Source organism: Pezoporus flaviventris, unplaced genomic scaffold, assembly GCF_033815535.1.
Source record: "Pezoporus flaviventris isolate CSIRO_AGI_PZ_B2104156 unplaced genomic scaffold, CSIRO_AGI_Pfla_v1 ptg000037l, whole genome shotgun sequence".
Classification (NCBI taxonomy): Eukaryota; Metazoa; Chordata; class Aves; order Psittaciformes; family Psittacidae; genus Pezoporus; species Pezoporus flaviventris.
The window spans coordinates 251,790-278,906 of NW_026892585.1; the positions used below are offsets into that span (position 1 = coordinate 251,790).

General features: G+C 46.4%; 1 protein-coding gene across 2 annotated transcripts in view; it reads right to left on the reverse strand.

The window, feature by feature from the left end:
* The window catches only part of ELMO1 (engulfment and cell motility 1), a 222,408-nt gene that overhangs the window by 178,868 nt on the left and 16,423 nt on the right, over positions 1-27,117 (reverse strand). Inside the window, exons 4-5 of one of the 2 annotated variants that reach the window (XM_061464313.1) lie at positions 19,829-19,879; positions 9,705-9,874 (exon numbers count right to left, since the gene is read on the reverse strand). In XM_061464313.1, coding sequence (XP_061320297.1) covers positions 9,705-9,874; positions 19,829-19,879 — 221 coding nt within the window. The remainder of the gene's footprint in view (positions 1-9,704; positions 9,875-19,828; positions 19,880-27,117) is intronic. The other variant, XM_061464314.1, reaches the window with a different exon arrangement.

Here is a 27,117-nt window from a genome sequence, read left to right on the forward strand (position 1 = left end):
GCTTCCAAAACATTTGGTTCCCAGTTGCTCAACATACCCCACAGGTTTCATGTTTTATTTAGGTGTTTCCTATTTTTCCCCCTTGGCGTGGTTTAAGCCCAGCCAGTAAACCAGAACCACGCAGCCGCTCGCTCACTCCCCCCTGCTCCCAGAGGGCTGGGGAAGAGAATCAAAAGAATGTTAACTCCCACAGGTTGAGATAAGAGCAGCCCAGTAACTAAGGTGTAACACAAACCACTGCTGCTGCCACCAATAATAATAATGATAAGGGAAATAACAAGGGAAGAGAACACAACCGCTCACCACCCGCCGACCGATACCCAGCCCGACCGAGCAGTGATCTAACCCTTCCGGATAACTGTCCCCAGTTTATAGAGCAGGCATGACGTGCTGTGGTATGGAATACCTCTTTGGTCAGTTTGGATCAGGTCCTGTCTCTGCTTCCTCCCGGCTTCCCCTCCTCCCTGGCAGAGCATGAGGCTCACAAAGTCCTTGGTCAGACTAAACATTACTGAGCAGCAACTAAAACATCGGTGTTATCAGCGCTGTTCCCAGGCTGAAAGTCAAAACCACAGCACTGCACCAGCTACTGAGAAGGAGAAAAATGACTGCTGCTGCTGAACCCAGGACACCCCTTGATACACACACACTGTTGTGTCTCATCAGTGAGCCAGAAGCAACAGCATGTTGCTATATTCAGGAAACTGAAGGCCAAATACTAAGCGGGGAGAGGGAAAAGCAAATAAGCGCAGTTGAAAGCTGTAACCCACTATCACAGTTTGCAAGTTGTCCTTCAGCTAATAACTAGCTTCAGAACTACTCATTACACTACAAAGCAAACTGAAGAAAGAGACTAGCAACAGTAAAAACAGCATCCAAGAGAAATAACTTCTTTTTATAACACCACTTAAACAAACAAGCAAACAAAAGATAAATATATCCATCTCCTCCTTAACTGCTTGTGTCTCCTAAAGCTGGTTCAGTTTTAGTTGAAAGGGCTGGCTGCAGCTCCAGGCTGGGCAGCCCACCATTCAAAAGAATGCTTCAAGGGGTCCTCCTCCTTCCTCCCTGTCCCTTTCTCACCTGGAACACTGATGCAACTCGCTCCCAGAACTAACATTTTCACCACTACCCCCTCTTTTGCTACGGCAGTAACTCCCACCTTGCATTTCACACACAAGTCATGGTGTGCCTTCTCCAGAGACCGCACTGCCTATTGACAGACTCTTTTCAAGAAGGACCAGTCTCAGGGAGGACAGCTTTTGGGCCTGGCTTGTAACCATTAGGGGAGAAAACACAGGAAGAGCATCACAGTGGTTTGAAATCCTTCACTGCCAGCTGTGAGCTGCAGTACTCCTGCCTGAAGGTAATGATGGCACAGTTTACCATGTACCCAAGCACAGACTGGGCTACAGCCTAGCTCAAATTAGAAAAGTGACATCATTTTGTTCTTAAGATTTCATGGCTTTAGCTCTTTTATGCTACAACGTCTATCTGTGCAGCCAGTAGTAATGGGCACACACAAAGCATCCTGATGAGTGCCTTGAAAAGAGGAGAAAATCACCCTCAACCTGCTGTTTGGAGCACTTCCCACTGCAGGACATCCCAGCTTCAGCACAAAGCCATTCCTGGGAAAGGAGCCTTCCATGCTGTGGCACTCATGTCTTATATATGACAAACGGGGTTTGTCATCTCCCAGATGTGTGTGGATACAAGCAACCTTCCACAGCACGTGCCAGCAAAGCTTCATAGCCTTAACATCTACTTTGCACCCAGGTGCTTGCTTTGGCAAAGCAGCAAGTAGACTTGAAGTCTGTGCTGTGTCTGCCTGACAAACACGTATGGTGGTTGCAAGCTGGGAGAGCGTCAAAGGGCAGGCTGGGCTTTGGCAGAGATCTTTCACAACAGGCTACAATCAGGTGCATTTTCTCCATGACCGAGCCCAGGGATTTAAAGAACAAACATCTGAGTCCTGGAACAAAACATTTAGGCAGCAACTCTCTTAACATTTACACAGCTCTCATCCATCCTCAGTTAACTGGCAATCAGTCACCTGGAGATCAGACCATGTCCAATGCAAAAGAAAACAAATTTAGACTAATATAGAGCAATAACTGAACAGTTTAAGGCTTTCTGGTGAAGCAACACAAAGACAGCAAATTTTGACTTGAGGGGAAAAGATAACCATGCTATTAGACCAAGCATTTTCTACTACTATCGCACTTTCCAAAGCAACAGATAAGAGCAGCAGTCAATCTAGGGCATCACATGTTGTTTCTTGTGCAAAAATGACTGTACAAGGACCAAGGATACCCCAAATCTAAACCACAGCTGGGGCAACACACAGTGCACAGCAAGGCTTGGCTGCTCTGGGGACAACTCAAATGTTGTCCCATAGTGGACCCACTGGAGTTATAGATGCCAAGAGGTAAAGCAGCCGCACCACCTCACTGCAAGCAATGCTTCTGAGACTGTGCTGTTTAAACTGTGGTCCTGGAAGGGGCAAAGGTGGAAAATACCATCTTCAGCAAAGATACCACCATCAGCAAAGGTGGAAGATACTCGTACAACTGTCTTCCTCTAGAGAAAAACTGATGGGATGACAAATGAACAACCTATTATCCACGTTAGAGCTGTATTTGGCTACTGCTTTTCAGACAAACACGAGGATAGCACATATTCTAGGTGACAGGACAGGACAGGACAACAGAGTATACACTTGCAGCTTGTCTGTATAAGTGCTATCACACATGACTGAAGTCAAGGAAACACTCAGGTAGGAGGCTGAAGTAACTTGGTGGGGTGAAATGTGCAAAACGACTACGGAGTTACGCAGCAGCACCAGAGTCACCACAGCCCAGGGCACAGAAGCGTCCTGGGAAGTTCAGAAGCGGAAGCTTCACCCTCTTCTCCTTATTTCTGCTGGCTCCTCAAATACCACACTTTGGTCTGGAGGCAAAAAAACAAGGAGAAAAATAGTTTTCCCCAGGTTGGTACTGGTCAGAACATTTGGAAATGGAAACCCACTGCTGGAACTGCTCTTTTTATCGCATTTTACAGAAGTGGCTGAGAAACAAACCCCAGTAAAACTGTCTCCTCTCCTCTCCCTGTCAGCAAGGTGTTGATATCACCACTTAGCAGGGGTCATTTAAATGCTAATGCTCTTAAGCACAGGCAAAGTAAGAAAAAGAGCCCTGCAGAAAAAGCGTGTGGGTTGGCAGGAGTGCGAGGAGCAGCGGGTCTCCCCCCTCTTCCCTCTGCAGATGTAATCCTTGGCGGTTCAATCTTCAGACTGGGCTTTTATCTAAACCACAGCGTGTGCTATGCGTCTGCACAGGGTACACGAGAAACCGGACTGGGGTGTGCTGAGAGGGAGGGTGGAATCCAAGCCTGAAAACTGACGGGGAAACAAAGCCAGAACAGAGAAAACCAAACCAACAAAAATGCCGCCCCACAAAGAAAACCCACTCCACCTTCTTCCTCTATGGGAACCGCACGGAGAGACGGGGCTGCAGCCCCTCCCCATTCTGCTGTCCTTACCATCTCCCCACTGCTATAGAAGATTGCCTGATTTTAGGGACTCTGTTGGAGTTTTTCCGCACAGACAGCAGTCACCCCCTCCCGACATTCCAGAAGCACTAAGAAATGAGGATTGCCTAAAACCCCGGTTGGACAAGAATCGATGCTGGCAGCAATGTCAGGTTAAGTAACCTGTGCTGCCAAGTGAAGCTTCACAGGAACGGTGGAGCCTAACAGCCCCAGCGCTGTCAAAATACAGATCATTTTCCTCCCTCCATCAGCTGGCTGCGTTTCTGCCGGATTAGCAACCTGAGCTGGATCACTGAGCAGTCAAATGAGCACTGAGGATGACCAAGAGAGGGAGCAGGCACTGCACGGCCAGCGGCCAGGAAGGGTGGAAAAGGAATTCTGTATTTAGAGGCAAAGACATAGCTGCTTAGCATTGCTCATACCGCCTGAAAACTCATTTTCCATTCACCCAATGAGTTGTGCTTACACAACTGTTTTCTGGGGCAACACCGTGAGCTCAATCAAGGAAGCTGATCTGGGTTATGGAATAGTGCATTAAAAGTAGCCTTTATCATCACTTTTAATCATCTCCATCAGTTTTCCAGTCCCGCTTGCTGGAAACAGTACTGGCAGAACTCTTCAGATGAAGCAGAACAGGGACAAGTGGCTGTGAGCAAGGGCTGCTTAAGTATTTTGACAGCACAACTGAAATACTCATCAGTCTGGGGTGGAAAAACCCATTAGCAGGTATGTGAGCAACTGTCCCAAACAGTGTGTTAAAGTCAGGCTAGCTCCAAACCAATCTGTCTTCAGTTTTCCACTGCGCTAGTATACAGAATTATCTCCGCAAGACAAGCCAGGAGCTGGAATTGCACTGAACAATACAGTCTGACCTTACAGCACGCACAACTGCCATCTCCGAGACTTCCAGCTGTACAGCGGCCAAGTCTGCGATTGCCCGTGTTCAATGGAAGAAGATGAAGCAGACTTCTGAAGAATTCAACTTCTCCACAGCAGCAAAACCAATTCTGGTTACTGTCAGGACAGGCTTAGCACCGTCTTATTTCTTTGGCAATAACCCCTGTGTGCTCTTTCAGCCAAATGACAAGTGACAGAGACCATGATAATGCCAATAAAACACTGAAAATTCTGCGTAGGAATTCCTCCTCCTTTTCCTCCCAGTCATAAGATGATTATTATTGTCATCATCATCATTATTAATAATAATAATACTGGTAATGACAAAAATAGATTCCTTTTATTAACTCTTTGGTCAATATTTATGGCTTGTGACTTATTCTCCTTTTCTCACTTTATTAGGGAATACGAGGGTGTCTTCTGCTACATCAGAAAGACTATCCATACATCCATGGCCTTCTGAAACATTAATACAGCTCTGAGAGAACAAACTACATTATGTCAGACGAGGTAGCAAAGAAACACGATCATTTCTTCCAGTCTGGTTCCTGAATATCCCTCTTCATCAACCATTATGGTAACTAGGACCTCCTGGCATTGCTTTCCTCCTGTGGCTGTTCAGGACACTGCAGTCGGGGCTGGGGAGCAGAAGCAGCACAACCTTACACTTCCCTTGCACACTGCCTGTACACACATTCAGCTCCCCTGAACTAGGCACAAACGGGCCTTCAGACAAGAATCTCTGGAAAGGAAGACAACTGTGTGCACACACCCGCACCCCTCTTTAGTGGTATGGATGCACAGGGTCTGAGCAATGGTTGGACATCGTGGATAATAATAAAGTGGGATCAGCATTTACTTGTTCTTCATGACCTAACTTGTCTTGCAGTCGCTCCTACAATTTCTAGGTCAACCAAACCATAAAACTAAACATAAAACCAGTGCTTTTTTCCCCTCTCCCTTTTCTTTTTCCCTTCAGTTAACAAGAGGCTCAGCATGCTCTGGAAGCTAGAATGAGCCTGTAGGAAAAACAAAAAAGAGCCATCTCCACCAAGAGGACTGAGGTACATGTGGCCAGTTTCTAAGACGCAGAGCATCCCTGCTGACACAGAGGCATTCAGATTGACAAGAGGCACTGTGAGCTTCACAAGGGCCCCATGCACCCTACAATCTGCTGACCACCAATCCCTATGGCTTTGTCCCAGCACACACGAGGTCTACAGTTCATGGGCTCTAAGCAGCAAGCACTCCAGATCTGGCCCAAATTATGGCAACTACACATAGCATTAAACCCACTTTTGAAAACATACATAAAAGTCAAACAAATAACCCTTTTAATTTGTTATTTTCAAAGCTATATTAACAGCAAGAAACTGGGAAGGCTATTCTCCAACACATCCTCATTTTCCTCAACATTCAGGAATGTAACATATGGAAAACTAACTAGGAAACGCTGTCCTTGTCAACTTTTTCTATGTCTGCTTCTATTCATCACCAGCAGGAATGAAGCAGAGGTAACTACAAACCCAGGAATTTACGTTCTCTTTCTCTGGTCACTGTACTTTCGTAGTCATCAGTTTCACTGAAATAATGAGTAAGTAGCACAATAAATACACCCAACTATAAATAACACACCAGCCTCTTCCTCGGTGAAAGTCACAGAAAAGCTGGAGTCTTGCTTTCCAGAGGCTGCCCACTAAAACCCTCAAATTATAGCTTAAGAGCTGCCCCTAATACGAGTTCCACGTGCAAAGAAAACCTCAGAGCAACCTTACCCTGAGTACGATGGAGCTTTTAATGAGCACTGTCTGCCCCTTTGGGGGAAATAGGGAATAAAGCTTGAATTAACAGAATTCATCAGTCTCTGACACCGTGAACAGAGGCAACACTCAGCCTTGGTGCAGGATACATCAGTGCCACGGCTGGGTTGCAATGTGAGAGCAGACACAACCACTCTCACACTATTTCACAACACAGCTGCTCTCAGGTTGTGGCTCAGTCATGCACATAGGCCAATGTAATGGTCTGGTGCCACAGAAAAGGGCTTTTCCTGCATCCACTCATGCCCACTTCCTTTCTTTGCTTCTGAAAGTCCCAAACTAACTGCAGAACAGAATCAGGTACTCTGCAACCGAATTAACAAGCAGGACTGGCTTTGTGAAGCACCCAGACGCTAGGACCAGCTTCAGGAAGGAAGCGGGACCTGGCTGGAGAGCAGGAATTAACACACAGCGGGTGGGAGAAGAGGGCAGGGAGCTCTCAGCAGCACCAAGGTATTAGAGTTCTCCCAGCTCCATGGTTGAAGTCCCAGCCTCATTCAAGCAAGGCTGGCTCAACAACCCTATCCCCAAACTAACTCCAAAGTGAAGAGATACTTTAAAGGTATCTTTACAAAACTTACTGCCTTCTAAAGCTGGGCTCTCAAAGAAGTTTCTGCCCTTCCCTGAAATGCCTGGCTGCTCATTGCTCCTCCAATACTGCCCTCTCCCCTTTGGTAATGTTCCTGTGGTTGCTTGAGTAGGTCCACCTATGGACACTGGAATGATCAGTTAAAAATACAATCGGGAAAAGGAAGCGGTGGGTACTGGTGCAGGGAAAAGGAGGGAAAAGAGGGTTTGGGTTTGAAGCACTCTGGTGACCAGCACCACAGCACACAAGGCAGCACTGCTGAGGGCACACAGCCCAGGGTCAGAGATAAAGGCAAGGAGACCTTCAGCGTGCTTTGCCTGTTCAGCAAGCATCTTGTAGGACCTCATTAATGGTATTACAGAGGGTCCAAGCAAAAACAGGAACAGAGATACATTACCCTTTTTCCCCTCTCACACACACCTTTTTCACTCACAGGCCATCTTCAGAAAGCCCTTTTGTTGTAATAATAAAGTAAAAAACCAAACCAAAGCATAAGAGTGCTTCTTCTGAGGAAGCAGTTGGTCTGTCTGCTTACTGTGCTGAAACAGCAGTGAGTGACAGACCGTAAAGTGGGAGGAGAGGCTCAATAGAATGGTCAGGGTTGGAAGGGACCTTAAACTCATCCAGTTCCAGTGTCCTGCCATGGGCAGGGACACCTTTCACTAGAGCAGCTTGCTCCAAGCCCCTGGGTCCAACCTGGCCTTGAAAGGTTGCTTGGAAGTTGCTGAACACGAAAGAGACTGCCGTGAGCATTAAGAGCTCATCAACACATGAAGCTGCTGGAAACTCTCAGGCTTTGTTCAATGCCCAAACTAGACAGCATTAACTGCCCACAGGCAGAAACACGGATCAACAGATCAGACAGGTAGACCGATCAATGCATTTCTGGTGATACATTGCACCAGCTAAAAACAGAAACCTGGAATGCCTCTGAATGCAAGCTACTTAAAACCACTAACATTAACCAAACCAAGGGAACAGGCTCTGCTCATATGCCCAGTCTACAAGCCTGCTGTGTGGCTTGAAAACTTCTGCCCTCAACCAGGAATTACTACTAGGGTGTAATTTGCTGAGCAGCTCTTTCAACAGTGGTGCTGGCTGAAGCAGCTTCCCTCCCATATAGTTATTTTTAACCTAGACCAGTCTGCTACAGCTTGGCCCACTCCACGGCTACAGCCCAGCAGTGCAAACACATCTGAAGGGCGAGGAGGGCACTTGCTTCAGCCTCAGTGCAGCTAAAAGCAATGCTGCAAAGAAGGCGAATGTTTCCTGTCTGTTCCAATAGGAAGTAAAGTGCTTTGGTCTGAATGCCTTCCACAGTGAAGTTCAACCATCCAACTTAAATAAAGTCATGAGACAATAAAACACAGAGGCAGTGACTTTCAATTTGCTTCCGTTCTGATCAGCAGAGGCACATGTGAGCCTGTCCATCCAGTATATTGTTTTCATTAGTACAGTAACTGCGTGCATACGCTTACATCAGCTTAAACCTGTCTTGGGCTTTAAATTTGGTCTGGTCCCTAAAAAACACATATGAATATATGAAAAGCTGACAAACTTGATAACCAGAAGCTTGTATTTTTGGTTGGTTGGTTGTTTTTTAAGTGGTCCGTGCCACAGACCACATCCCTGTAAGAAATAAAGGCCATCACCCCAAACCGGGAGATGAAACCATGAGCTACTGGAAAATCCAGTATGGAGCTGGAGTTTGGCAGCAGGGATTCAAAGTCCAGTAAGGCACTGACCACAAACAGGCAGGGGTGAGTGAGTGTGCTTGCGCATTTCCCGGTCTAAGGACTACTGGATTCCAAGAAGCATGTAATTCTGTGGAATATCCCCAGTATATCTTGACTGGGACCACCAGAGACAACTTGTGCTTCATTCCAAAGCCCATTTACCACTTCTGCTTTACTCCCTAATGATGTTTACTTCCTCGAACCCAAGGGAACGTGAGCACATCTGTGAGGGGATTTGGACTGGTTTCAGTAATTTACTTCTGAAGTCTGGTGCGCAAGACTGAACATCCCCAATGAAAGAAAGAAGCTGCTTTCAGAGCATCTTCCTTCTCTTAGGAAAGGGTGGGCTATTGCTGATTTCTTCATGTGTTACACCGACTGCAGAGCACTAAACCTCTTACTTGAAAGCTAAAACTTGAAATAGCAACTGCTAGAATACAGCTGAATAGCGCAGCAATCCAGTTGATGTTTTCTGTGGTACCCCCCACATTAAGCCAATAGCCACAACTATTAGTCCTGATTCCCACCAATGGTGAGAACTGGTAAGATGCTCTGGTAAAGAACGTATGTTGCCAAGCCAGCTTCCAATCTCATGTCAAAAAGCCACTGTTATTCATTCAAGAGATCCCAGCCAGAATTCAAACAATAAAAATGAAAATAAAGCACTGAAAAGATCCCAGCCACAATTCAAACAATAAAAGTGGAAATAAAGCGAGCACTGGGTTTTTGCTTTACGTGTTCTCAGTAACGTGACATTTAAACCACAGGTTTCAGATGACAACACTTAAATATCAGCCTTTAAATGTCTTATCAGTGATTCATCTAAATTCCAATAGGTAGAGAAGAAATCAGGACCACCAGCTTCCCAAAACTTTATGGCACAGAGGGTACTTGTGACTTCCTACTTCACTCAACCCCCATCCCCACCAGGTTATTGTTTGGGGACATGAAAAACATTCTCATTGATGATGGATATGTTATCCTAGCAGCCCAGAACCCTTCAGATGTTTTATTCTATATAATCTTAGATGCTGTACACAGAAATGCTTCAGGCACTCGAGGGAGTGAGCACAAAAGCACCCGCTACAGAAGGAGTTTAAGCAGAATACTCACTCTGTGCCGCTTTCAACCATTTGTGTTAGCAGGGAAATCCCATCTAGGTTTATAAATTCTTGGGCAAACGTCACGTCCCGTGAGTAGTTGGCCAAGTCTTTCAGTGCTTCTAACTTCGCATCCATGCTAGAAGACTGGATCCTCTCATGGAGCTGTTGGGCATTTTGAGCCTGAGAGAGAAATAAAAAGAACAAGAAAAGCTTTTGTTACAATGGCAATAATGAAGATGTTAGTGAGAGCAGGAACAGTGGCCATGTTTAATATTAATGAGACTTAACACTTGCAAGCTCAGAGATTAATAAGTAGCTCACATAAAAGTGACTTTCACAGCGGTCTACCCCTCATGTTACTCTGTTATTACCTATAGCTATTTGGATTGCTGCAGAATCTTTAGCTGAGCAATGGATAGATATCCCACTGTATCAGGCAAAAAGCAAGCATTACAAAAGACAGCTTTTGGCTTGAAGAGCTTGTGTGTCACATCAATAAAAAAGAAATGAAAACAAACCAAACCGGATCAGAAAATCCCACTGTAATAATGGCAGCACTTCCATTCCCTTTTCAGTTTACACACTTCTCGTGACCTTTACAACAAAGGCCATATAATGTCCTAATGAGGTGTCCTGGGCTCAGCTGTAACAGTTGTTTTTCTCCTTCTTAGGAGCTGGTGCAGTGCTGTTTTGGCTTAGTCTGAGAACAAGGCTGATAACACCGATGGTTTTAGTTGTTGTTAAGTAATGATTACTCCAGTCAAGGACTTTTCAGTCTCAGTGAGGAGGGGCACGGGAAGCGGGGAGGAAGCAGCACACCTGACCCAAACGAGCCAAAGGGGTATTCCATACCACAGCACATCATGCCCAGGAGAGAAACTGGGGGGAGTCATCCAGAAGACCCAGATCGCTGCTCGGGTCAGGCTGGGTATCGGTTGGCGCTTGCTGGGCAGTTGTACTGTGCATCACTTGGGTTTATTGTTCTTTTCCCTCTCCCATTTTTGCTTTACATTCTCTCCTCTTGTTATTTCCCTTACCATTATTATTATTGGTGGCAGCAGCAGTGGTTTGTGTTATACCTTAGTTACTGGGCTGCTCTTATCTTGACCCATGGGGTTTATATTATTTCGGTTCTCCTCCCCATCCCATCCAGATACGGAGAAAGAGGAGGTGAGCAAGTGGCTGCATGGTGCCGAGTTACTAACGGGACTTTAAGTATGATACGAGGTTATATCAGTAGAGACCAAATTCAGGCCTTCTGCTCCTCCCTCCCCTCTTCCTTTTGTTCACATTCAATTCAAAACCTCACTCTCTTACAAGGAGCAAAGGAATAATTACTTCCCACATAATACTATGATATTATCACTCATACAACTTGATGCTAGTTCAATATCCACATATATTAGGCTATTCTGCCCATTAATGCTTCCAATACCGTATGAGACGGTGAAATCCAAAATGAACACTGATGACAAAAAGCTAAAGGGATATTTCAATAAGCTGTATTAAATTGTGTCTCTCGCTATCCATACAAATGCTTGAAAATACATCTCATGTTTTCAATTTGAAGCTTTCCCTCACCTGAACACAATACCCACAGCTTCAGTTAATAGCTACCTAGATGATCCTTTCCTTAGAAAAATAATCCTCCCCACTATATTCAGATACTTGCAAAATTCTATTCCCCAAGAGTCACTTCTTACCTGCACAGAATGAGAGGTGAATGAGAGATTATGTTTCATTAGGAAATCAAATTAATGGTAAAGTCTGCTGAGAGTTATTTTTGCTGAGATTATGCTTATTCTGCCTCAGCTGGAGAAGGAAAGCAGAAGAAAAGGCTGTGCTGACTGCCAGTTCTTTTTGTGGTCCAGTAATGAATACACTCTTCACAGAGAGGGTCACCTCTGCAGACTGATTCTGAGACAGTAAACATTTAAACAGGGAAGGCAGGAAAAAAGCCCGCTGTGTTGTTACAGATACAGCTTCCTATCTACACAACTTTGACTGCTTCCCAAACATCGCTAAATTCAACATCCCAGACTGCTCCAAGATGGGCAAGGTTTGTTACTTCCCATTTTCACAAAGAAAAATCAATGCATGATCTCTTTTGGGCAGAACCTGCGTGGTGAGGAGCGTGTACAGGGAGGAAGTATCCTCTAGTTAGTATGACTGTAGTGTTGTAACATCTGCAGTCAAGACGGAATTGAAGAGAAACAGATCATCTTTAACCCTGAGCTTTTCTATGCCTTAAGTATGAGGTGGTGCAGCCACACAAGTTACCTGTAGAAAGGTAGAATCCTGCCATCCAAAAGGTCTTTCTGCCACTCTATCAATAGATTCGAGTTGTAATGGGGAAACTATGGCTTACAAAGTCTCTTTGTAATGGCAATGTCTGTCCAAACGGTACCAAAAGAACATTCTCTCAAGCTTCAGCAGCTGGGAGGCTGCATCACTTGCCAAAGCCTATGGAAGAAATAAAAATAGATCCCGCTGGCTCCCAGGATAACCACAGAACACTGCCTTCAGCCCCTTCCCTCCACCAGGGTGATAGGGAGCAGGTGACAGGAGCTTTGTGAAGTATTCTTGTATAATCACCTACCAGAAAGTAAATTAGAGCAACCACTATTATCACCTAAACCAGAAGCTCAACAGCCAACTCCTACTTCTCCAAACAACCTCCTTCACAGAGCTGTTTCTACTCCAGGCTCCGTTGTAACAACTCGGGAAGACTCAGAGATGCAAAGCATCCTCCAAACGTGACTCCCTCTCAGAACACAAGCAACACGTGAATTCCTGCCCACCTCTGAAAACAAATACGTTGGGAGAATATTCAGTACCACCACGGCACCTGCATGCCCCTGACCTTGGAAATGGTTGCTCGGATTCAAACTTAAGCTCCTTAGATCTTAATGAGCCTTCTTCATGACTTCTTCCACCTTCTGGGAAGTTACCACCTCCACTGTCTGCCCACTGAAGGATGCCATTCCTCTAGTGGGTCCTTAGAAAGCTCCTGGGCTCAGTGAGAATGAAGTGAACAAGACACCTAGTTCCATGTGACTGAGCAGCAATCCCAGTGCTGCTCACCAAGCCTGCAAGGGCAAAATGTGGGCAGTAGAGCTGCGGCCATACAGACGGGGACTGCAATTGCCTGTGTAGCACGGTAGCGACCAAGAAGGAACATGTAAATGGAGCCAGAAGATCCTCCTCCGAACACCTTCACACCACATCTGCAACTGCTGTGTAAGCAATGCCTCATCTTCATACACCTTAACAACCCATTATTAGTGGTCAAGTTCACCCTTCTTCTTGAGGAGAGATTCCTGCCCTCAGCACAAACAGCTGGGGCTGCTGCCGTCCCAGTTAGACCCCCAGGACACGTGAATTAATACCAACCATGGAAAGAGCTAACCCTGCCTCTAACCAAAACTGGGAACAGGGATGTGCAGTAACCGCTCACTGCACTGCACAGCAGCAGCATGAGGCGGACCAGCCTATCCATCAACAGTTAATCCTCTTTCCCCTGAAGTCAGTGAGGGCTTTGAAATTCTCCACACTAAAACCAAAACATAATCTTGGATCAGAGACGGCTTGGTCCCCTCTGCAGAGCACAAAAATCTATGAAGCAACGTCCCTCCGATACAAAAGTGGTTCAGCCCTGTTTTAAGCACATATAAGAGAGCTTACTAACATCATAGGCTTCCTCTAACTGTGCCAGTGCTATTGCCCCATCAGCCAAGTTTCTACACAGCTGTGCTTCTCTTGCATCCAACAAACCTTGCTCCTTCTGCTATCGGAAGAGCAAAGAACTGACAACAGCAGAACAGGTCTTGATTAAAGGGGCAAGCAAGTATTTGTCTCAGGAGGGTAGTGTCTCACTGGAAACGCGAACACCGGTAACGCTGGCTGTTGTCATCACAAGTGCCTGACGGGTGAAAATATTGCTTCAGTGAACACCATGCAGTCCTCAGAAGCCTCCCAGCCCTCGTTGCCATAGCACTCATACGTGCTTACGGAACGCACGGCTCACTTAGGACTGCGTTAAAAAATGAAACCCAGATGAAATACGCCCCGAGTGCTTACCAGGGAGCTCTCTGAATGATTTACAAGCCAGCAGCGGAGGGGCGGCGAGCACAGCTCATTAGAGCAGCAGCAGAGCTCGCTGCCGGCTCCCTGCTCTCCCTGAGACATAAGTCAGGTAAGAACAAATGAATATATAAAGCCTGCCCCACTGAGAGCCGTTCTGCGGGAATTAACAGAAACACGGCCGCTGGAGCAAATGAAAGATAGCCATCTTTCAACTGCTCTCCTGTTCAGAAAGGGAGGACAGGAAGCTTGTACAACGTGCGCTGTGGAAGCCCCAGCATTTCAAAAGGCTGTCGAGAGGCACAAGCTGCACGCCTGGTCTTTAAACCAGGCACTCCACAAAGGTTGCCCTTAGGGAGCAGCCACGCTTAAAAGGAGCAGCTTGATGAGACTGTCAGCTTAAAAAGAAAGCTAATAACCTAAACCCAAGGTGTGACTTGCTCAAATAGGCATCTGGAGGTGAGGAATCCCAGGATCAGCCTAACAAGGGACCTGACTGATCAAATTCTCATTTCTTTGCCACTGAATACTTTGTGCAAACTTTGAAAGCAACTTATTACCTAGACATACACAGGGTTTCTGTACGGAATACAAATGCAGCGAGCAAGGACAGGAGGGAGGACACAGAATCCCAGTGCAAGCACTGTCAAACATTAACGTGCTATGGCAGGAATTCGGAGCACTGAGTTAAACTGCTCGTTTGCCATTATGTAATCCGTTTTCTTCTTCACCCTTCACAAGAAGCAGAACCCCAGTATTTTGGTCTTCCCTGGGGTAAGTTAGCCACATTGTCCACCATGCTGCTAGAAAAGGCACACAGACCCTCAGTGACTATCAAATACAGTTCTGCACTAACCGTTTTGGTGATTTAATTTAAATCACTCAGTGCTGGAACACCACGGTGGCTTAAACTGCTGCCTTTGCCTTGTTATTGCCACTTCACCTACAGCTGCATATACATCAGAAAGCAAAGGAGGAGCGCCCGTGTGCCAAAAACATAGGCAAATCAGATTCAGCAGGCCCTCCAAGGCTGGCTAGCATCGGATGCCAGGTAAGCAAGGAGATTCCATTTTAATTAGTAAAGACATTAATTGTTAACATTTGCACATTAATGCTCAAGCACAGGTTCTACACCTAAAGCTCCGTACAAAAGCAATGCACAGGGCAGTCCTACAAAACCATTGTACACAGTTAAGGAGGCAGGAATGGAGAAACAGGGAAATGGTCACATCTAGAGTTGCATACTAATCCAATGACAAAAGCCTTACACATGCATAGCTGTATGTATTATGTAAATATGCCTAAAATAAGTTACTCAATCAGTAGCCATGTATGACTGTTTGAGAAGCAATTTTTCCTCCTGCCACATTGGAAACAATCCTTTTTTGCTTACTATTCAAACTATGCCTCTGGAAACCTGAAAACATGAGATTAAACCTTTATCTATAAAAAGAAAGGCAACAACTCCACGTCCCAAATCTCTCTCTTGTACTGTGAGCAGACAAATATAAAAGTTACCTGTCATGGCCCACTGACTCCCATGGCCTGTGTTCCTGGTTCAGTAACAACTAATTCACCATTACATGAGAAACACAACCACAATCATAAGCTAGAGCTGCAAATATTTATGCATTTACTGAACACAAAGAACATTAAGACACATGTGCCAACATTTACTACGTTGGGCACACATTAAAGCAACTGCAGATCAAAGATTATAGACCAAATCCCCAAACTTTTACACAGAGTAGAAATAGGTTAAACCCCCCCTTTAAATTTCCTTGTCTGTGTAGATCCCATATAACTAAAACCCCATGTTGGTCACATCTGTAAATCAGGATAACCCTACGATGACTATTATTGAACACCCCTATCTACATGACTGCTCAGGCTACAAAGGCTAATGGTTGCCTACAAACTTCAAGGTTTAAGAACTCAACCAATCTCCAATCAGGGGGACCAAAGAAAAGCATGTGATAAAAGCAAATGATCGGGCATCATAAATATTCCAGCAGAAAAGGCTGCCTATGACTTAGCCTTCAAGGTTTATAGTTCAGGAGCAAGGCATGCTTTATAAGTGCCCAAGAAGCTAACTGAAATGATCAGTTCTGTTTGAAAAGCACGGAATTAAAATAGATACGTAACAATCTTAACAAAGAGCACAGCTCTTTCCATTGCATTTCCCAGTATTTTAGCATCCTTTCAAAATGATTAGTTACTTGAACAAGGATTTACAGGATCCGATGAAGAAACCCTGCCGTTGCATACGCCAAAAGTTGCTGCACTGCAGGACACAACCGTCCTTTCGGAACAGTCTCATACTTGGGAACAATTACAGCTTATTTATTTATCCACCTACCCACCACCCACTGGAATTCAGGTATCACAAAGCAGACAATAGCAATCTGGCATCTCAGCTGTCACGTATGTTCAAATACAAAGAAATGTTGCGTAAGAAACTTCTGATGAGTCCCTTTAGAAATGCAAACGGACAAAGGGGGTAAACCAGTCATGGAAAAACTACAAACACACACAAGAGCGCAAAGAATTGCTAGGAAAGATGATAGGTGAGGTTAAAAATAAATAAGAAAGATGATACAGGAGCAAGGATAATATGAGAGGAATTCAATCTGTACCCAAGTTACCTAGGAAACAGAGCGGCTGTGTGGCGAGTGGTTGAGGGAGGAAAAAATAGCATTGTTTAGAAAAAAACAGCCTTTCAGAGAATCACACCAACTTCCAAACAGAGCTCCTGGAACAAAGAGGCACTTCAAATCCCCACCAGGCCCAACCACTGCCGTCGGCAGAGTTTAAACTCAAAGAAGCTTAAAGTAGCCACGCAGCGCATCTCTGAAGGCAGCGTTCAGAACAGACCGAGCAGCTCCCTGTAAATGCAGTTTTGCCCTTGCAACGTTAACAATGACAAAGGTCCCTATAGGCACACAAACTCAGTTAAAACTGAGATTTAAAAAAAGGAGAGAAAGTATTTAAAATTTAATTTGGAAAGTTCCATTTCAGAACCTAATCTTAGAAAAGCCAACCCCAAAATGCTGGGTTACTACTTCAAGATAAAACTACCTTTGCTCCCTCCCTCCCTCCTTTTATTCTTTAATAGCACCCGCTCTGGGTATGGGATACACAATTTGAGGCCAATGACAACAGAACTCAAACAGATCCTATCTCATCCTTCTCACCCAACTTTCAATGACTCAGACATGCAACCACGAATGGGGTTAGCCAGACGTCTGGCTGTCATCATATAAACTGCATGAAAATTCAGCACTAGGAAAGCATGTGAAGGTCATGCAGCTTCAGAAGTGGTCAGAACAACCCCTCCCAGCTCTTCAAGGAAAGAAAGTTCCCCCCAAAGGCTTGTGAAGTTCAGGACAGATTTGTTTTGCCCACAATAGGCAGGAAGCAGGCAGCTCAGGCCTCTCTGGAACTACACGGAGGCATCCCAGACCCTGCTTAATCTCTATAAGGCTCCTCTTCGTTTCTCTCAAGCTTCCTCTCCTTCGTTTCTAACTCCTCCACCTCTTCAAAAAGCATTTTTGGTACGATTTTCCTTTTCTGGGGGAAGATTGTTTCACATTTCTATTGATGTAGGATAGAGAAAAAAAATGGGGAAAGGGAATTTCAGAATCTTAATATTTCCAACAGGGTGAGAAAACCCAGCTTGAGCAGCTAGGACAGCATCTTCCCCGTTTTGCAGGAGTCTGTTCTGCACGTTATCTCCTCCAACTACTGGTGCTCTCATACAGGATTTCAGAGGAAAAATGGAAACAGATGGCCTGTGAGCTTTCCAGGGTAACCAACAAGCACTGTGCGGGTCACCAGTCTAAAAACCACAGCTTGGAAGCCTGTAATCTATCTATTTTAGCTATCTCTATGATGACCACTTCAACAGTACCTTCAAAGCAAAGATCCTGTTGTGGGGTGGGAACACGCAGAACTTCATTTGATGTCTATTTAAAGAACACAAATACTCTCTAATCTGACAAACCCCAATCTCGTCCTTTGAAGCTTCTTTCCAAGCCACTTCTCTGATTCAGGGAAAAACTTCTTAAAAACATCAGGATAAGCACTGGTTCAGGGATAAATATCAACACTGAAGATTAGAAAGCAGACTGGCCTTCTGTCTTACAGCAGGACGGCTGAGTCACTTACAACTGCAGGCCATAAGTTGGTAGAGAACAAGTAATAGCTCAGTACCCGAGGGACCCCTGCCTTGGCTGACTGACCCCTAAGGCACATCACTGAACACAACAAGCAGAAGAGAGTCTTATGCAGAGCCCCTTCCTCCCACCCATAAGTAGCAGCAGAAAGTCCTATGAACCCAAAATCTGTCTTCCGTGTTTGCAGGTGACGCTTCCAGTTGCACAAGTGAACCTGAGGACGGACAGCCATAGGACAGCCATTGCCACACATCAGTCACAGCACAGCGTCTCTGCAGTTCTGCGTGGTGCAACTGACTGTGGCTTTTGGGACAGGGAAGGATTCCATGAGTCATCTCGTGCTGTCACTCCATGCTGCGGTTACACAAAAGGATGACGCTGTGCATTTGGACCACATTGGTTCCTGATGAACCACAGATGTTGTTTTGATTTCCTGAGATCCCAAGCCTGGGCATTAGACAGCCCTTTCTCAGCAGAGGGGATTTTGTTCTTCAGAAGTCCCAAAGGTTAGGATGAGCTGGCGCTGGGGCTGGCTCCTTCCGAGGAAATTCCACTCCAGGGGGTTTACTTCACCAGCATGTGGTTTCCCCACGTACAAGGCTCTTCTGGGGACATACGAAGTAACAGAGACTTTGACACAGGCATAGACTTAAACTGTCATTTACTCCCATGACTGTAAAGGTCTGCACAGAACGACCACTGAAGAGGATGATGAAGGATAACACAAATGTCTCTTCCCAGATGGCTGCTGCTTAGAAGAGCTTTCCGTTAAGAAGCCGCACTCCTGTACATTAGCAGTGCACGTAAGTTTCCATACTGGCTTCTTCAATTCCCACCTTTATACAAAACCGTGTGCAAATTCAGTCATCTCCTAAGCCCAATGTAAGCCATCATCGGGTTCAGCAGCCTGGAGAGGTATGGAAACGCACATGTTGCTTGGAGAACTTGGGAAGTTAGTAACAGCACACACTGCTCGGTGTCTTTACTTTGAGCCTAGGCCCTACTCACTGACAAGTGATGCATTCACCAACATACCTATAACCTCTGAGTGGCTTCTATCCAGAAGTTTTCCCATTTCATGGCAGTAACCAACCCTACTCTCATAAAGGTTCAACAGAGGCACAGGTTACACCAGCACAGCTCTGTCTGGCCTGTTTCAAATGAGCTGCAGGAGAGGGCGGCAGAGTTTGGCCATAAGAATGCTTTGGATCTGGCAGAAATGAAGAGGTAAACCATTTTAATGGCACACTACAGTTGTCAGCAAGGAAACGGGATTGCTGCTGCCCGATCTTCAGGGACCTACAGTGACTTTCAGCATGTGGCAACAGTCCTGCTCAACTCAGCAGGGAAACAGCAACTGTGCCATGCATTCTGAGGAGCTGGCAAGGAGGTGGTGCTGGAAACAGAAATAAACCAGTAACATCTCAACATCCCAGTTGCTGCTCACTCAATAGAAACACAGAGAGCAGGAAAGCCCTGACCTAAGCTACCCAGCAGTGATTCAACTCCCAGCTCCTTCTCCTGGCTCTGAGCTCTGGGGCTGTAAAGGAGCAACTTCAATGATGCTGCAGTGCCAGGAGGGTAGCAGTGGGATCTTGGGACATGAAAGCTGCTCCCAGAAGGGGAAGAGAAGCGAGAGACAAGAATCACACAGTTGTGCCAACCCTATCACCAAATGTCTCTCAGAGATACCACCCCTGTCCCCATAGCTCAGCGAACAAAACAGTCATCTTGTGACCACACCATCACCCTCCTTTGCAGAGGGATTGTGGGATACAGCGTGGCTAAAGCTTGAAAACACATACATCACTTCACAACGATCTACAAACCAAACCTTCACTTTGAAGAGAGAGAACGGAACAGAGCGGTAACTCACTGGAGATGTCGTTAATCGAAGGATCGCTCCATTTTTTATCTCATTACGATTCTGAAAGAGAAAAAGCCAAAAGGTTTTATTTGAAACTCGCATAAAAAGAAGAAACATGCCTGGAGACAACGCCACACTAACTCAGCAGCAGTGCTTTCCCCTGTCTGCATGTGAGCCAACACGAGTCAGCATCTTTCCCACTAACATCAGCCCCACGAAATGGTGGCTGCCCATGTGGGTTTTAACAAACGCGAACCCTCTCCAGGATGACTTCATGCTTCTCAAAGTTCAGCTTCCACTGGCAACTCCCAAACATCTCTTTGAAATCCCCCATCCACAGCATCTGGCTCTGGTCTTGCCCTACATAGTTATGGAGTTCCTGAGCTTGTGAAACCTGTCATTAACCATCTGCAGGATTTAAAACCCATCCCGCTGGCTCCCCCGTCCCTGTAACAACAACGTGCTGACTCAAACCACTGGAACCAGCCCACCAAGCCCTGCCACCACGACTCTGCATGCTCCCTCAAAGCTAACAAAGCGTCGCTGTCAGTGGTAAGGGAAGTTCAAACACGCCCCGAGTCATTCTCCTTACCCCGCTGGCATTACACATTCCCCTCTGGTTAAGCTCAGTTAAACTGAAGCTATGGGTAGATGGAAACACTGCCCTGGTGCAGGCCTGTCAGTGTCCTCACAGCTTTGTGGTCAATGCCCATGGGCACCATCTCCTGTGGTAAGCATAGAGGAGCCTGTCCCTCTTCCAACAAGCTGCTCCTGTTCCCCATGGGTCAAGAGAACCCAGCACTAACAGGTCCTGTACACAATGCACATTTGCAACTTCATCTACGGTTCCATAGCTTGCTCGTGGGCAAAATAACCTCATTTTTTCACAGGAACTGAAGCAATCCCCACCAGGTTGAGAGAGAAGAGATAATCCTGTTCTGAAGCTCGCGTTGCAGGCGCTCTGCAGGCTGGTGTTTGGCCAAGAAGAAAAGGAAGGTGCGTTTCTCCTCAGGCAGTTTTTCCCAAATTCATTTCATTTTTGCATTCCAAAGCCCAAATGCTATAAACCAGATAAACCTCACCTGAAAAACCAGGTCAAGCAGCTCCAAAATGAAACCCCGGTACACGGTCTCTTTTTCGGTACCCAAGCCGCCCTTGGGATTGGCTGTAGCTACCTACACGATCCCTGTCCACCCACAAAGCCTTCCTCACTGGAACTGAAATACTTGAAGCGCCAGACAGCACAGGGGGTACAGAGGGGAAGAGTTTTGACTGTGTCTGTGCATACACCTGCAGCCAACACATCCCAGCCCTCAGCAGCCTCCTCCTGCCACAAGAGCCCCACGGGGGCCAGCCAGGCTGTACTCAGGAGCAGGGCAAAAGAGGCTGAGCACCTAAATACCGGGGTACCTCCCACAGCACTAACAACGTGCCAGATGCTCTGCTCTGGCATTGAAACAGCATCGGACCCAGCAGTGTTCCACCACAGAACAGTCAGGGTTGGAAAGGACCTTATGATCACCCAGTTCCACCCGCCCTGCCATGGGCATGTCCAAGGAATCCGACTGAAGCGGCACTGGTGCATTTGTGTGGTTGAACCTAAGTCAGCGTTGAAACAAACTCACTTGGCAGACACTCGTGGTGGTTTGCGCTGTGACCACCTCCTCGGCTTGTGGAACTGAAGGAATTGCTTTAGGGCAGACAGTCAGCATAGGCTAAATCTACCTCCATCAACAGCTTAGATTAAGCCACTGCCCCTCAGCTGCGTTGGTCCAGAGTACGTGCGGGCACACATAGGCACAGGGTGCTGACAGCTTCACTCTGAAGGACACAAATCCCAGCTGGGCTGGGGCAGCCTGGAGAAGAGAAGGCTCCTGAAGGGGAGACCTGAGAGCAGCTCCAGTGCCTGAAGGGGCTGCAGGAAACCTGGAGAGGGGCTTGGGACAAGGGATGTAGGGACAGGCCAAGGGGAATGGCTTTAACCTGCCCGAGGGGAGACTGAGCTGAGCTCTTAGGCAGAAGCTCTTCCCTGTGAGGGTGCTGAGGCGCTGGCACAGGGTGCCCAGAGAAGCTGTGGCTGCCCCATCCCTGGCAGTGTTCAAGGGCAGGTTGGACACAGGGGCTTGGAGCAAGCTGCTCCAGTGGAAGGGGTCCCTGCCTGTGGCAGGGGTTGGAGCTGGAGGCGCTTTAAGGTCCCTTCAACCCAAACCAAGCTGGGATTGTGTGAATGCTGCTCCCTTTCCACACTGCATCTCCCTTTTTGGGAGCAGCGAGGCATCAGCCGCAGCCCCCACTGCATTATTTCATAGGTGCTCAGGGCTGAAGCCATGCTCTTCAGTTTGCTCAGTTACAGGGGTTCTCCCACAAGCTCAAACCCCAATCCATGAAAAGCTGGGCTTAACCTGATAATGCTCTACGGTGCCATGCACGCAGGTCAAAAAGCAGATGTCTCATTAAATAAGAACACTTAGGGGTTGCATGGATTGAATCTACAACTAATCAAGTAAGTGAAAATATCTTCTTAAAACTACACTATTTCTCCATATTCCTCTGTAAAGGAATTTCAGAACAAGAGGAAAAAGGGAAGCCCATAACCCCGCTGAAGTTCAGATGCCACATATGGAGAAACACGAGAAGTACTACTCTCCAGAGTGACCGTATGTCAGCAGGTTCTATAGAACATAGCATGTCACACGTAAAATAGCAGAGGAAAAAGAACACATACATACTATGTACGTACATAAAGGAGTATATAAAAGCCTTGCTCGAAGTTTTATTTGGGGTCTGTTTATTTATCAAGCTGAGTCTGCAACACCAAAGGCCTCAGCCTCAAAGCTGCGATGCTTGGCAGAGCCCACAACACGAGAAGCCCACAGAGCTTTCGTCACGCCTGGCCCGGGGCAGAGTGCCTGGGTCTGCCCTATGCTCTGCGCACAACCACTGCTACCAGACAGGGGGAGAGCCCATTGTCAACTCCTGAGGCAGACAAAGGCTCAAGGAAGACTGCCCGTGCCTGCAGTATTCAAAGCTCCAAGTCTCTCACACAGCCCTTGAAAAGAGACTGTTCTTCCCCAACAAAAAAACCCAATTTTGTTTCTCCATTCTAAATAATAACTTAAGGACCGACCACGAAACAGCGTGGAAGCCCGCAGTTAAGCCAAGAGGATTTCCTACCTTAACTGTGCGATGCGGCAGTTGTCATGCCAGTTACTTTCAGTGGCAACGTTTACACACAGTTAATCTGCTCACTATTAGGGACAGCATCCTGTGGATTTCTCTTCCCGGAGAACAGAACATCATTACAGCAGCCTGGCTTTGGCAATTGTACTCACGAGCCCCACTGTCACCCAGGGCAGGGCTCACCACCGCCTACGGGGGGACACAAGAACAAGGCAAACACCAACCAAACCTCTGCCAAGACACTCCTGATCTGTTTCACAAGTGTACATCAGGTTTGTAGGTACTGTTGATCCCTATTAGGAAAGCTTATTCCTGGGCAGTGAGGGAACTAGTGAAACAGCACTATCCAGGATGCCCCCAAAGCCCTCCGTAACAAGAAAACAGACTTGTTATGTGTCACCTAGGACTAACGCAGCAGTTACAGTATGGATGCAAATAAGTCCCATCTGCAATATTATATCTAGCAAGAGTCTCCACGCTCACAAGATGGTTTTATTCTCATTGAGTAGGCAGCATTTCCAAGCATCACACTGCTGCACGACACTGTCCAAGCCAGGTTTTCAACCAGGCAGACAAGTGCTACCATGAAAACACAGCAGCAACAAAACACAGCATGAAGAAGACACCTGGACAGTTCACCTTGTGTCCATGCTTTAGGGCCCGCTGACTTCCAGCTGGTGGAGCTGGACAAACATAAACCTACGTTATCTAGGTTTATGGGCAAACATAAACCTACGTATACCACATCCTGCTCCTTCTCAAGGTTCTGCCTTTACCATGCCACAGGCTGCTTTGCCCAAAACACATGCAGGAGGCTTGCATGGACCTCCACCTAAAAAGCAGGCCTCGAGCATTAACAGGGTCCTCTAAACCATGAAGAGGGATGAAGGCATGTGAATCTGCTTTAAAAATATACTATCAAAACAGTCAAGCCATTTATTCAGAGCCCTGCTGGAGAGATGCTTTGGAAAACTTACCAAGCAAAAGTAAGGTTTACTTTGCAATGCGCCTGTCTTATCGCTTTAATGATCTGTTATACCCAGCAAAATGCCTCCAGATTCCACTCACTGTAACTGGTCAGAATGGAATGTTTTCTTAACATATTTGAGGAAGACCCAGAAGCATTGGTTCCCATGGTTATAGCTCACTCAGCACTGTTCTTTAACCTTGACCATACAGCTTCCTTCAGACTCCTCTAACTAGGCTACAGAGCAACAGCCAGCCAGTGTAAAATGCTTCACATGTTTACACTGCTAAGGAATAGATCCTTGTTTCCATGCTATTACTTTATTACAGCTTCCTCCAAACTGACACAACACAAAAAACCAGAGCTATGGAATACACTAAGTTAGCAACCCCGGAACAGTTTCACACGGATGAGTCTGGGCAATAAGGACAACGTGACAGATAAGAGGGCTCATTCCTAAGTCATCAACTGAGGAAAGAGCAGAAAGATCCCTGCTGGCAGACCTCCCTTGATGCACTGATTCGATGTGCTACCGCAGCCAATACACACTAGGCATCATCGGAAGCGTACTGTGAACTAGGCAGAGGACACTGCTCTGCCACAACACAAGAACTTCACATGGGGCACTGCGCAGTTCTGACCTTCACCTCTTAAGGAGGACACACCTGAGTCAGGGAAAACGCAGAGAAAGGCAGGTGAAAGGCTCACCGTGATTGAGAGCTCCCTCACCAGGCAATGTCTCCTCAGTTTGGGGGGACAAAGCCACAGGAGTGAATGGAGCACATTGAGCTGAATGCAGAACTGCTGTTACCAAACCCTCCAGGACGAGAACTAAGGGGTAGCTGATGAGAGCAGTAAGGGACCAGTTTAAAGCAGATGAAGAATATACCTCCTCATTCTGCAGGAGCTTGAACTTGCTGTCACGACAGGCAGTGAAAACAGGCAGCATGAGCAGGTTCAAGAAGAGATGAAAGAATTTAATGGCCTTTATATAGCATATTATATGGACTAAGTGTAGATGTAGGCTCCAACACCTGTAGTACAACGAATGTGAACGCATGTGGAAGCATGAAGCCACACTTCTGAATGACATTTGCTACTATTACAGCTGGAAACGGACCCCGAGGCTGGTTACAACGTTCTGCTGACTTGGGAGGAAATTAAAGTCCCTTTTTAGTCACCAAAACACTTTAATAAGCTGAGAGCTAAGAGCTACCGGTAATTATCAACACCGCACTGCTTGGCATGACGGGGCTGTGCTGGTTCAGAAGAAACACTGAGGCAATAAATCTTGTGATAAAATTCCTTTTCTGGGAAGCTGCTGGCAACAGGGTGAATGTCTCCTGGTCTTTCACCTTAGAATTTGATGCTAACCTTTTCCTTACAAAATCAAGTGTTGGTAACTTGGCTTAAGTCTCTAAAAAGAGGACATTTTCCTCATGCTGTTTATCTACCTTTACTCAAGGGTTACAGAAGCTAGTAAATAAACCAAGTTACACCAGTGGTATACCCAATCCAGTGCAACTCTACAGCCCACAGGAGGCACAGTTCTGCATGGGGGCTCCCAATACTTTCCTTGCATTGGATCTACCAAATTGCAGCAGCACAACCACCTGACCTTAAAGAAGTTACCACTTCTTCTCCCATTCATTCACAAAATGGAGGGGAAAAAACCCACCAAAACCGGGGTTTTCTTTAGTCAGACCCATGACTTGTGCTTACTTTCTGGCAGTAGTAACTGGGATGCTAGTAAAGCAAAGAGAATGAAGCAATGGAGGAGTAAAAGAAAACCCAACTCTTTTTACTCCAGCAACCCACAGTAATACCAACTTGAGTGCCACTTAGACCACATCCAAAGAAAACATCCCTATTGAGCATGATTTCCTCATCTTCCAGTGGAGCAAGCTACAAGGACAACGTTACCTGGTACCGCTTGCCCTGCAGAGCAGCAGTGGCATTACACAGTGGGCAGACATCCACATGACACATTCAAGGAAGTCACACACAAGCTATTTTTAACTGGGATCAGCTCCCCAGTTCAAGCAAGCACACAGGCACTTGTACCAGTAACACGGAAGGGGTGGGCAGGTAACATGCAGCCCCTTCATCCTCTGATAAGTCAGAACAGAAGAGCTGCACCCTGCAGAATAAACACGAGGAAATGACAGCCTTAGCTGGGCTCCTGCTACTGTTGGTGAGATCATGTGGGGAAATCAGAACAGGGAACTGGTACGGACACACACACACACAAAACAACAAGGACTAGCAAACTGAAGTCAGTTCTCCGATGCAGTTCACCCTACACATTCACCTGCAGCACCACTGAGGAGTCTGCAGCTCCTTAAGAAGATGCTGCTACTAAGAGAAACAGCGGAAGACCCAAGCCAAGGCTGTGGCTCACAGGGACTTTGGCCAAATCAAAGCACAGCTTGAGACCATAAAGGTAGTCTTGTGTTTCAGTCTCTTGCTCATTCCTACTATTGGTTTTATGTGGCATAAACAGTTGTGGACCTAGCTGATGAGCCAGCCAGGGAACTAAACCAATTGAAAATGTTATCATCTTGGGTTCTGGCCAGTTAGTAAGGTAAAAGACAGGAATAAGCACTATAGCATAAGCAGGAAAGCAGCTCATTTTGCAAGTACCACGTTTGGAACCACACTAAGACTTGTTAAAGGGGAAGCCTGAAGATGCTTGTGCTTCTCTAACGTGCACATCCTACTCCCTTGCCTATGCCCTTCCTCTCAGGCACAGAGGGACCACAGGCAAAACACCCCTTCTCCATCTCCAACTACAGCCAAAATGTCCCAGTGGGTTCATTCCACATCAGCCTAAGCAAGCTCCCCAAGCAGCTGAAGGTCATAACAGCTTGCAGCTGGTAAAACCAGCAAAGTTTCACTCCTCTTCCCACCCTTCCTTAACTTCTTCCTTCTCTGCAGGAAAATTGCACAAAGTGATCCCCCCTTGCCACCACCTCCAAAAGCTGTCCACCAAGTACCCTGTAGCCAGCAGAAATGGCAGATCTCTTGGGGAAGGGGAGAAGAAACCAGCACTGCCTTTTAGCAGCGAGCTACGTCTGCTCACCACACCTTGTAAAAGCACCCATCTGAACTGGCTGCTCCTTAAGCGGGAAGATGATTTAAAGAGCATTTT